Source organism: Neopsephotus bourkii, unplaced genomic scaffold (assembly GCF_033783945.1).
Source record: "Neopsephotus bourkii isolate Nb327-2 ecotype Australia unplaced genomic scaffold, CSIRO-AGI_Nbou_v1 NB_1399, whole genome shotgun sequence".
NCBI classification, from domain to species: Eukaryota; Metazoa; Chordata; class Aves; order Psittaciformes; family Psittacidae; genus Neopsephotus; species Neopsephotus bourkii.
Window position 1 is genome coordinate 272,227 of NW_026901876.1, and position 12,897 is coordinate 285,123.

The 12,897-nt window shown below is 50.3% G+C and overlaps 1 protein-coding gene across 1 annotated transcript in view; it reads left to right on the forward strand.

The window, feature by feature from the left end:
* IGSF21 (immunoglobin superfamily member 21) overlaps positions 1-12,897 on the forward strand; it is a 39,924-nt gene that overhangs the window by 12,797 nt on the left and 14,230 nt on the right. Inside the window, exon 2 of the mRNA XM_061367806.1 lies at positions 9,174-9,286. Within this exon, the coding sequence (XP_061223790.1) occupies positions 9,174-9,286 (113 nt within the window). The remainder of the gene's footprint in view (positions 1-9,173; positions 9,287-12,897) is intronic.

Here is a 12,897-nt window from a genome sequence, read left to right on the forward strand (position 1 = left end):
CATTGAATCACTGATGCCATTGGGTTTTCAAGGGAATTTGGCTCTGCTGCATCCACCTTCCCTCCTCTCCTGGAAGAAGACATCATTTAGGACCCTAAAAACCCCCAAAACTAGGCTCCCAGGATGGCCGAATCCTTAAATAACCTGGAAATGGGGATAAAGGAACAAGAGCGACGAGCACCATAACGATGACAAACATCCTCGCCTTCCAAAACCCAAACCCAATGACCCATCACAGGTCGTGGCCACCCATTTTATCAGCCATAAACCACAGCTGGGTGCTTCAGTGCTGCACTAAAGCATTACATTTTAGTAGCTATATCAGTAGGGTGAAGATGTGGTAGTAAAATAGACTCATTCCCCCCCACCTTAAGCGTCATTAGGAGGTGGAGGTGTGTGTTGTAAGCTGTTGGGGATGCACTGAGCACGCCAGCAGAGTGGGGAGGAGATAGTATAAATAAAGTTTTACTGTGCTAGAGTAAATGCTGCTAAACATACTTCACGTCTGCGTGGTGGTGGGAGATAAATATTCAATTTATAATTTATGTACATGGCTTCTGAGCCTGTGCAGGGTTTGGGAGCAGCTAATAAAATGCAATATATCAAGAAGACTTCTCGATGCAGCAAGCGCAACCCTGCTGATAATCTGCGTGGGGTTGCGAGACCCATCTTCTTCATGTTGGCTGCTTCTTTTGGCATTGATTTATAGGGTTTGGATGGATGCTTCCCAAGTGGCTCTTGGGTTTGGTTGGGTCTCTGGGCTTCCTTCATGGGTGTTTTCAGGTTGGGTCTCTGGTTTTTCTTCAGGGACTCTTCATCAGGGACTGCAGTGATAGGACAAGGGGTGATGGGTTCAGACTGAAACAGGGGAAGTTCAGGTTGGAGATACGGCAGAAGCTCTTCCCTGTGAGGGTGCTGAGGCGCTGGCACAGGGTGCCCAGAGAAGCTGTGGCTGCCCCATCCCTGGCAGTGTTCAAGGCCAGGTTGGACACAGGGGCTTGGAGCAAGCTGCTCCCGTGGCAGGGGTTGGAGCTGGAGGAGCTTTAAGGTCCCTTCCAACCCAAACCATTCCATGATTCTATGTGTATGTAGAGAAATGCTCATCTAGGGGTAACCTCACTCTTCACCCTTGGGGGTGTTGAAGTATTATCCAAATGGAAAATATTTCCCATTTATCCTGGTAAGGTACCCTCAAAATCCTACTGCTCCCAGTTGTCCACTGCCTCTGCTTCCCTTCAGACATCTTCTTGCATTCACCCCCAAAGTGGCACTTCTCCACCATCTCTCATGTTGTAGTTGGTGGGTTTGGCTTTGCAGTGGCACATGTCTCTAGGGTGGGCAGGATGTGGACCTTGGCTTCATGACTTACACCCCCAACATTGTGCCTCTGAGTTTGCCTCTGGGACATCACCTGAGTTTTAGGCTGAGGGATCCATTGGGAATCAAAATCGTGCATCCAAGGTCATCCAGAGCATTTGTAGCAGGGCAGGGGCTTGCTACAGATGAATGCTTTATCCGTTTTGCCTCAGAACTTCCATCTTTTTACTGGAACAACTGATTTCCCAAGGATATCAAGCAAATGCCTTGACGGAAATGTAGTACAAACACTAACTTGGTGCTGTGAGTAAAAGAATCCAAGCTAGAAATGGGCTTTCTCATCCTGTGCTCCGGTGAGCTGGAACAGCCTTGCCGATGAGCCTTCACTTAGAAAAGGCGTGATGAAGATGTTAAAGCAGGGTTTTGTTCCAGTCCGTGCCCAAGCCACGTAGCTGATACGGATGGCTCTATCCACCACGGATTTGTTTGTCATGAGACACGCACCAAAGGTGGCAACAAGCTTGTAGAAAGCTCATGTTTCCATCTATTTTACTAGCCAGCACTTGGTGATGGATCGAGCTGGGGCTTGAGTAGTTGATAGAAACAAATAAGAGAGAGGAAGGTGGAAATAGGGGAAGGGGGAGATGGGGATGAGCAATGGAGAGAGAGAAGGAGACACTGCAGCACCCCAAGGCTCCCACAACCCAAATGACGCATTGCGTTTGCATGCCCAAAGTGGTCCAAACTCTCCCTTTCTGTGTCTGAGGTCATTTACCATGCCGAGGCTGTGCTGATGTGTGGGAAAACCCTACTGAGCTGAAGCATTTGAAACATGTTCTTAGCCCAGCATGATCCATTTTGAGCCTGGGTCTTTGTTTCTCTGCAGCTTACGATGTTACTGCACCATATCAGTGCTTAGCTAGTGGCACTGGTATATAAGAGCCAATCTCTGCCTTTAAGAATATCAAGCTGACTCTAGTGCTCATAATGAGGACAAAACTAGTGTAAGAATTGATTTTTCTGAAGGTGTATTGACAGATCTCTTTGGGAAGCCCTTACTTGATTGCTCGGTGTTGAAGATGCTCTCCGTGATACTAAGACTGATGCACACAAGTGGTGTTGAGTACCATGGCACGGCACAAAATCAGGCATCATTTCTTTCTCTTTCTGACTAGGATACCTTTTCTAGGAGAAATCTGGGATTTAAGGAGGAAAGGAAAGCTGTGGGGAGTGTCCAAGAGTCCAATCTCAATTGGGTTTTGGCACCAGCACTGAAATCATTGGGATTTGGTTTTGGTTTTTGCATTGATGATAAAATCTGATGAGTAAATCTTCATCATTTTGTTGTTTTGACCCATTTTGATCATGAAATCCTAACTGAAGCACACCCCTTATGGCCTGTTTGTCCCCAGGAGCCCCAGTGAAGTGGTTTTCTCAGTTAATCTTGATTTAAAGGGGGTCAAAAGGCCAAACCAGCCCTGCTCAATCAATGCATTGATTAGAATTATTGACTTACATTACAAGGAGCTAACATGACATGAGATGCATCCGTAGGACCTGTCAGGCTCAGTGCACCTATTGCATCCTACTTAGGCAAAGAAAAATGGACTAAAGCATATCCTATACATGTTCCCTTTATATTCTATACATCTTCTCTGCATTGCCTAAGGATCTAGGGGCTGGTTTGGTCCAGCAACCCCCCATGAAGCATAATCAGAGCTACAGCTGCGAAGTGTTTCCTCCCACTTATGCAAATGGCTGAGGTAAGAGGCATCTAATGAAATGTTTGTACTTTAATGCACCACCATGTGAAGGAAGATGAATTTTAATTATGGGCTCTTAATTGTTTGGTCGGCCTGTTAATATCCTATTTACACAGTATTAATACAATTTGCTCTCTGCCAGCAGGGCTCTTCCTCACAGCGGGTGATGTTGTTTCAGTGGGTTTACTTCGTGGACCAGCTCTATTATGCAAAAGCCAATGTGATTTTGGGATGGGCAGTGATGGGCTGCGGAGCTCAGCTTTTGGATTGCTTGAAGGAAAAGCTAAAAATCCAAAGAAAACTGAAGCAGTTTATACCTTTACAAACACAAACAGGCTCCCCCCAACCCTTTTTTTCCCCCTTTGCAAAAGGACCGTGCCCTTTGGAAGCATGATGCTGAGTCCATCTGTCACATCCTATTCCACTCGCTGTTGTTAAACCTGTGTTAAAACACTTATTCCATCATTTATGGAAAACATAAATAAATCAGAGCAGCAGCTTTCTAGGAGGAAAAGCTCCAGATTCAGCAAAATTTGGCCGCTCCAAACTGGGGCAGATGCGAACCCTTCACTGGTTCTTGCCCCTTGCAGCCTTCCTGGGTTAGCAAGGACAGACAGCAACACATTATCATTGTAAATCGACCTGGAATATCATAAATAAGGCATCGCCGGAGCTTGGCAGGGAGGGAGAAGGCATTTGTGGTGCTCCCAGGAACGGGAGCAACTGCTGGTGTTTAATCTTTAATGAACAAGATGTTGCAAAGTGCTGCAAGTCAAAGCGCGTTTGCTTAATGCTCCTCAGCCTCGTGCTGAGGTGACGTCCCTGTTCGCAAGGCTCCGCTCATGGCCATGAGCCCTTGCATGCTGGTGGCCTCCCCTTGTGCTGGCCATCGTCTTCCTGTGGTTATGGATGGGGAGCTGGATCACTCCCTGCTGTTTTGGGGTGTGATTTGTAAGCCTTTAGCATCCCAGCTGGCTCTTTTGCAAGGGGCAAAGTGCCTCCTTAAGAACCAATTGCCTTAAATCCTAGAGAACAATCAACCCTGCACCGATTAGGGAGATCCTGGTTCTTTCCCCCCCCCTCTCTCCTTGTATTTGCACCCCAAAATACCACTGTGGGATTGGCAAAGTGACTGCCGGAAGACGGCGGAGAAATGGGTGTGAATTATGTATGAGCCCTGCTAATCACAGGCTGATTAAAATGATGATGTGTTAATATTATCTCTCCCTGTCTCTGCCAAGGGGACGTGTTGGCACCTGATGGATGGGGGGGACACGGTGGGGGCAGATGGGGCAGCTGCATCCCCATGTGTCCTCTTCTCTGGCTCCATCCCAAGGTGTTGCTCCACTCTGATCCCTTGAAACACCTTTGCTGCTCCAAATGACCATCACCAACCGCAAGCATGGGGACGGGTTAAAGCCTGGGGATATGTCCCAGATGGCTACAGTCCATGGATGGTTTGAGGCTGGCTTTTTGGGAAGTGCTGGGAGGTGAGGAATCAGGGAATAGGAGAGCTTTGGAAAATCCAAAGGAGCGTGAGCAGCAGCTCAGGGAGGGGATCCTGCCCCTCTGCTGTGCTCTGGGGAGACCCCCCCTGCAGCCCTGATCCAGCTCTGGGGCAGCAGCACAAGAGGGACCTGGAGCTGCTGGAGCGAGGCCAGAGGAGGCCATGGAGATGCTGCGAGGGCTGGAGCAGCTCTGCTCTGGAGCCAGGCTGAGAGAGCTGGGCTGGGGCAGCCTGGAGAAGAGAAGGCTCCTGAAGGGGAGACCTGAGAGCAGCTCCAGTGCCTAAAGGGGCTGCAGGAAAGCTGGAGAGGGGCTTGGGACAAGGGCCTGTAGGGACAGGCCAAGGGGAATGGCTTGAACCTGCCCGAGGGGAGACTGAGCTGAGCTCTTAGGCAGAAGCTCTTCCCTGTGAGGGTGCTGAGGCGCTGGCACAGGGTGCCCAGAGAAGCTGTGGCTGCCCCATCCCTGGCAGTGCTCAAGGCCAGGTTGGACACAGGGGCTTGGAGCAAGCTGCTCCAGTGGAAGGGGTCCCTGCCTGTGGCAGGGGTTGGAGCTGGAGGAGCTTTAAGGTCCCTTCCAACAAAAACCATTCCATGATTCTGTGTAGGTTAAAAAATACCAGGCACATGGGGAAGATGCAGAGGGGTTGTTTTGTGGTGCTGGGACACACCAAAAGGCTCCATCACCCCGAGGTTTCCAAGGGCACCCAGGGGGTCTGTAGTGGGTTGTGTTTGAGTGGTTGCAACCCACCCACTCAGCTGCTCTCTCATTCCGCCTCCTTAACAGGACAGGGGGTACCTCTGCCTGTTTGGGATGGTCAGATGGGGGAGAAACAGGGCTTTCTGCCAGTACCTTGGTGGAAGCATCCCTTTGCATCCTCCGCTTGTGTGGCCAGGCTGAAACCTGCCCCCTCCCTCGCAGCTATTCTGTAATTGAAAGCACTGAGCATGTTCCAATGTGCTCCTTTTATTAATGTGTCACTCCTGATTTAAAAGGACATTTCATTTATCTCTCCCTTCCCTCTCCCCTCCTTTTTTTCCACCCCCCTTTAAACTGGATGTCACAAGAATTCCCACCGTTCACTAGCAAAAATACTCTTCTTTCCCCAGGGATGAGATCTAATCAGAGGGCTGGATTTCCATAGGGCTGAATCTAATCCAAGGGTGGCCTGGCATAGCTTGCACTAAGGAATACGTCTCATTTCAATAGAGCAAAGGGGAAGGAGAGGAGCCTCAGGGTTCAAAGCTGCTTTTGGGATGCTGATAACACAGAGGATGATGGAGACGGTGGGTTGGGCTCTTCCTTTGGAGGTACAAATCTGATGCTCAGCCCTGTTTAATATAGGCCTTAAAAGTCAGTAATAATTGTCACTGCTGGTTTCTTCTCCACAGTAAATCCAAAAAGGGACAAAAGTAGGGGTTTTGAGGACTGGTGACACTTTGCCATCCTCTGCTTTAGGAAAACAAAGGGAAGGGAGGGGATGAGGGATGAGATTCAGGGTATGAGGGATGAGATACGCACATCAGCCACAGCAAAACAGCAGGTTTTGGACAGCTCCATCTGGATTCCTGTGTTATTTTTCAGTACCTGGCTTTATTTTCACTGCTTTTCCCTCTCCCTTACACACATTCTTAGCATTTATGGGGCTGGTTCCTTCAGGGACCGTGCATCTGTTTCGCTCCTTCATCTCCTTCTTTTTCCCACTTTCTAGGGTGATTTTGCTCTGAATTTGGGCAGCTGATGCTCTTCAAGAGGGTGGGTTTTCACCTTCCCTCCTCTTCCAGGTGTTGCTGGGGCTCCAGGATCAGCCGTTGTGCAGTCCCTGTTCCCCTAGCACTGATGCAATAAACCATGGTGCTCCAGAGCTTTGTTTTTGCCATGCAGGATCTGCTCAGGAAAACCAGAGCATCCTCTGGTTACACTCTGGTGGTTTTAAGGACCAGATACCCTCCCAGCACAGCTGAGCCCAAATTACTGGGCATGGAAATGGGAGCTGATGGGCTGCAGCCCAGTTGCCATCTCAAAGAGGTTTTGTGGCTCAAGGAGGGAGCAGAGCCTATTTGGGCTGTATTTGGAGCCATCTAGAAGGTGCTGGTTGGGGATGCGTTTGCAAGGGGATTTACTTGGGTAAATGCTTGGGCCAATGCATTTGCTTCACGTGAGTGGAGGTGGTTTGCTGCAAATGGCTATTTTTGACTTTTAAAAGCCACCAACCATCAGGAGATGGCCTAAGCACCACCAAAGCACTTGGCTGGGCTGGAATGGGGATGCTTTAGCTTCCCACTGTTGTGCATAGGGTATGAAACCCAATGACACCAGAAAGGGGGTGGAAAACCATCTGGAGACGATGCAGTTATGAACCAGGATCTCCCATCTCTCACTAGTCTGTGGACACAAGGGAAAATGCAATCTTAACTGTGTCTTTGTCACCCATTGGCTTTATTTAATCACCCTGTTGATCCACACCGGGGCAGAAGGGAGGTGGAATCTTGCCTGGTTCATGGAAGAGGCAGAGCTTTTCCACACACGTTGAGGCTCCATCCCTGCTTTCCTCCGGGCAGCTGCAGTATGTTTGCTCATCCCTTTCCCTTTGCTTTCCTGCCTGTTGCTCACCTCCCTATTGGAAATGTCAAAAGAAAAGCAAGGGGAACGGGGGCACCCGCTGCGAGACCTCTCCTGACCTTCCTCGCATCCATCCTCCTCCTCCCTCTCCCATTGCTGCCTCCCTGTATCTGCAGAGTTCGAGGGGGTTGTGTGCTCTGTTGGCAGCCGCAAGGAATTAATCCCTGCTTTAGCGTGCTAAAATAAACCCTGTCCAGGCAAGGAGAGAGGCTGGAAAGAAGCTGGCCCGGAATGAATGTGAGGATTTGGGTTGCTGTCAGCAAGGAGGGAGGCATCAGGCTGGGGGTGCAAAGGTGCAGCGTTAAACCCCATCCTTCTGTGCACTGTTTCAGGGCTAAAACAACCTTTAATTCAGCCCCCATCCCTGGTCTGTGCTGCTGTCTCCTGCTGCATAATGCTGCAAATGCTCACCACCACTAACAAAATCCATGGTTTACCCCATTTCCTTGCACCCAGCAAACCTGCTCCTGTAGCTCCCCCCCGGAAAGCAGCACAAAGAGGGTTTCTTGAGTTTTAGAGCCCTCAATATGCCAGGCCACGCTGCTCTGCTGTTGCAGCAGGCACGTGTGTGTGCAGCATGCTCTCCCGCAGGTCGTGGTTGAGATCATTGCAAAACACCAGCAACTTGCTTTACAAGTGATCAAATCACTGCCTGTGGGACATAGGAAATCACCTTCCCCTGTTCCAAGGGATCTCCTGTAGAGGAGTCTCAGTTTGTGCAGCCCCATTTCCAACCCTGCTCCAGTTATCCAGGTGCTCCGGGGTTTCTTTTCCCCATTGTTTTTCCACCTGATGTAAGCAAATAATGGCTTTTTGCAGTGGGTTAAGTGCTGGATTGTGGTGTCCTGGTTGCAGACACGGATACAGTCAGGGCAAGGATGCTAAAGGAGGGTTTGGATCTGCCCAGCTGTCAATCTGACATCTTCCAGCAGCCAGAGGAGAATAAAACAGAAATGTGAATGCCTGCCCTCCTGACCCTGCTGCTCCGTGCTCCTGCAATCCTTCTGCAGCAAATCGAGGGGAAACAAGGAGAAAAGGGCCAGACGGAGCCGCCGTGCTCTGACTTCCCGTCTGCTACAAGCACGGCTCCTGCATCCAGCTATAGGGAGATGGGGAAGCATCAGGCTGTCAGCCAAAGCTGGGCTGTAAAACCACAGGTTGGGCTTTGCACATCTTCTGATTGATTTGATCCTGTAAGAAATGAGTAATTTAGAGGGTTTTCAAGCAAAGCAAGGAATTGGGTCTGCGATGGAGAGAGAAGCAATGGGGGAGGTGAAGTAGAACCTGGGTTTTAACTTAAAAAAGGGAAGTTCAGGTTGGAGATAAGGCAGAAGCTCTTCCCTGTGAGGGTGCTGAGGCGCTGGCACAGGGTGCCCAGAGAAGCTGTGGCTGCCCCATCCCTGGCAGTGCTCAAGGCCAGGTTGGACACAGGGGCTTGGAGCAAGCTGCTCCAGTGAAAGGGGTCCCTGCCTGTGGCAGGGGTTGGAGCTGGAGGAGCTTTAAGGTCCCTTCCAACCCAAATCGTACCATGATTCTATCTTTATAGGAAGGATGGGTTTGAGTTGGCAAGTGGGGAAGGTGGCTGATGGGACCAGGGCTTTACGTGTGGACCAGTGTGATCCTCAAAATCCAGTTGCCCAATGTTTATTTGGCCAAATGTGTAGTTTTGCAAAGCTGGCGAGGGGAGAAGCAGCTGAATGCTTGTTCCTTGCATTTTGGTGCTATAAACTGGTAAATAAGGTCAGGAAGGATTTTTATCCCAGTTTTTACTTCTTTGGTGTATTGGGAGCAGCCAAAATTTATTACAGCAATGGGGCAAGATGCCTCTCTGATGGGCTTGCCTGTGCGTTACCCTTGGTGGGATGCAGCCAGAGCTATTAATACAACAAAACCACTTGAGAACAGTATTTAACCCCCTTCCCCAGCAGCTCAAGCCTCATTTTCCCCTTTTTGTACCTTTTCCAGCTTACCTGACAGTGAGCATCGAGCCGCTGCCGCCCGTGGTGGTGGGAGATGCCGTCACTCTGAAATGCAACTTCAAGACAGATGGGAAGATGCGGGAGATCGTCTGGTACCGGGTAAGCCTTGCCAGGGCCTCTTCCTTGCCCTTGGGGACAGGGACATGAAGCCACCTGGCTGCTTTGCTCCTGTCCAACAGAAGGTCAAGGCTGGATGGTGGAGAGGAAGGCAGACGGTGCTCTTGCCGATGGGAATATCGATTCGGTGAAGCGGGCGGGCAGCCTGGCCTTTGAAAAGCTGATCAGGGAGAGATGTAAAGGGGATTTGTAGTATCCTGAGGGCTCCACGAGGCTTCTTCCAGGCATTTTGTTCTATTTTCCAGGTGGATTTGGGGTTTGCAGGACTGGTTCTGGGGGGCTTTGCACTGAGGGTTAGAGATGGTTGGGGTTTAGGAGCTGGGGGCTCAAGTTGGCACCACTGTAGGAAGAGGATTTGCATGTTGGGTGTGAAATGATGCAAAAAAGACAGCGGTTTTCATGCAAAATCAGGCAAAATTGAGGGTGTTCAGGGCTTGGGGAGCAGCGCTGGGCTCTTCACGCTGGACTTCTCAAGAAAAACCTTTCCCCTTCCTGTCCCTGTCCCTAAAACACTCATGGATGTGAAATGCTGATATGGAGCAAAGCAAGACTGGTTTTATCTGGGGAAGGGGGATTTGGAGGCTGTGGCTGTCCCCCCCTACCACCGTCACTCCCATCTGCACCAAGCCTGGCTCCAGCCTCAGCTATAAGAGTCCAGAGCAGTATTCTTGGCTTTCTCTGGGGAATTTCACCATAAGGTGTCAAACACAGCTAAACCCCCTATGATGGGTTGACCGGAGGAAACTCAGCTTGCCAGGATGGGAAAAAATCAGCTCTTTGCCTGGATGTTTGCTCACAGAGGAGGCAAAGAAAGAGCCAAGGGGGCTGGTGGCATTGGGTGAAACCACTGCCCTTCATCCAAGGATATGTTTTGGTTTTACCATCTTGTTTCTGCTCCCCAAACAAGGAGCATCTTCTGCCTTCAAGCTGTTATTTGCCTCCTGGCAGGTTTCTCTATAGGGAAAGGTGCTCTCTGGAACGATATATATTGAATTGCTGGAGCGTGGTGTATGCACAGGAATATTTCCATCACGTCCTAGCTCTTTGTGTTTGGGTGTGTAGGGGATGCAAGCAGAGAAACAGCAAAATACAACCCAAAACCCATCCGGTACTTAAATGGCACCTTGCAATTGGCTTCGTCTCCCCCTTGTTTTGGGGAAGAGGATTTTTGTGCAGTGCTTCTTCCACCATCTCCACCAGGTTTTTCCTTCCCTTTCCCACTCGGTAAGATTGGATTAACCCACTTTCCCACAAGCTGGGTCTGGATTTGTTTAATCCCCCTGCGTGGAGGGATGCAGGAGCCCTTGGTGAGAGGACGATGGGCTGGGGTGGCCGAGCAAATTACACTCTGAGTAACCACAGAGAGAGTGAGAAGGGAAAAAATAACCCAGCTTTTATTTTTATCATCACAAATCCCCCTTTTTTTCCCGTTTTTTTACCTCCCCTTCCCTTTTTCTCCTTTCCCAGGGATCTTCCTGCATTCAGAAAGTGATTTTTCTCATAGAAGATTTCAGGATTTTCCAAATTCCCTTCTGTTTTTAGGGTTTTTCCCCCCATCTTGTCTTGCTCATGGACTTGCAGCCCAAACCCCTGTGCAGAGGTCATGGATGGTCTCATGTGAGCCAGGTGGAGATGCTGGGGCTGTGCAGTTCTATTCCTACCATTTGTAAATCATCCTCACAGCATCTCTGTGAGCGCACTGAAGCACTGGAGCGGGGTGTGGGGGACCCTCTGGGGCTCCCCTTTCCCTTTCCCATGTCTTGTTTTACAGAGAGCAGAATGAGTTCTCTGAGTTTAAGGGTGCAGAATGGCTCCAGAGGCACACACTGGGTTGGGGAGGGAGGGAAAGCAGAAAGGGGAACACAGCAGCAAACTCACTGGCAGCAGTTTGGTGTAGGGCATAGGGTGGGTGCATAGCCCATGGGGTGCATCCATAACTCCATGACTCATGAGGTGCATCCATAACTCATGAGGTACATTCATAACCCCTTGGGGTACATGCATAATAACGAGTTGGGAGCATGCAGAACCATGGGGTAAATGCTTAACCCAACGGGGAGGATGCATAACCCATGAAGTGTGTGTGTGTAACCTGTCAGGAGCATGCATAACCTGCTGGGAGCATGCACAACCCATTGGGATGCATGCATAACGCATCAGGGTGCATGCATAACCCATCAGGTTGTGTGGTGCATGTATCTCCAACCCATCCGTGTGCATGCATAGCTTGTTGAGAGCATGCATAGCCTGTCAGGGTGGGTGTATAACCCATGGGGTGCATGTATAACCCATGGAACATATCCATAGCCCATGGGGCGTATACATAACCCATCAGAGTGGGTGTATAATCCATGGAATGGGTGCATAACACATAGGGTGGGTGCATATTACCTTTCAGGGTGGGTGCATAACCCATGGAATGGGTGCATAACCCATGGGTTGAGTCTATAAGCCATGGATGTATTCAGAACCCATGGGGTGGGTGGATAACCCATGGGGTGGGTCTATAAGCCATGGGATGTATTCAGAACCCATGGGGTGGGTGGATAACCCATGGGGTGGGTCTATAAGCCATGGGATGTATTCATAACCCATGGGGTGGGTGCATAACCCATTGAGGTGCGCGCACACCAAGGCTGTGAGGTGTAAACCAGATTCTTACCATGGGTGAGGCAGGTAAAACCCCACTGAGAAGCACCATTCTGCAAACCAGCACCCCCAAACCCTCTCTCCAGCATGGGAGCCCCATTGCTGAGGGGCAGCAAACAGGGGTGGCAGCAGTGGATAACTTCTCCCTCAGCTCTTGGCATGAGCCGCTGCTTTATGTTGCTTAATGCAAGGACTGAAGGAGACCTGGGATGAGCAAAGGGGGCTTTTTCACAGCCCAAACAGGAGCATGCACCATCTGCAGAGGTGATAATGAATACCCACCCACCCCCTCCATGCTGAAGTCATCCCCAGAAGGCGCGATGTGCCTGAGAACATGTGCAAACCCATGTTCTGGGCCCCTTGTGCATCATGCGAGCACCGAAAACCCCTTGTGCAGAGGACCAGGGCGGTGGCATCCTTGTAATGAGTCCAAGGAAGACACGGAGCTGTCAAGCTGTTCTCTGGCGTCTTGGGGGTCACACTGAGACCTGATTAGTATGGTCAGTGCCACGCTGCAGCAAGGGATGGGGAGGGAGGAAATGGCTTTTTGCAGCAGTGCAGAGCTCTAAAGGAAAATAATAGGAAGCGGGAAAGGGAGGGACAATCCTCAGGGTGTCTGCTGTGGCTCTGCACAGACATCTGGCAGCAGCCTGTACACACAGCCGGGGGCTCGGATGATGGCAATCACAATAAAGTCTTTTGCACAGTTCTGGTGGCAGGCAAGGGCTGGGCAGGATTCCCTGGAGGAGAGCAGTGATCCTATGCTCAGCATCCCTCTGCCCAATGGGGAGCAGGGGTTTGGCTTGGGGATGTACAGCTGGAAGAGCCGGGGGTGGAGGGGAGCCCTTGGGTCTGGGGTTGCTCTGCCTCAATTAATTAGAGTTTGGTACTCAGTCTAATTAGCAAGAAGGAAAAGAACAGAGAGACGGGGATGGTGTTGCTGT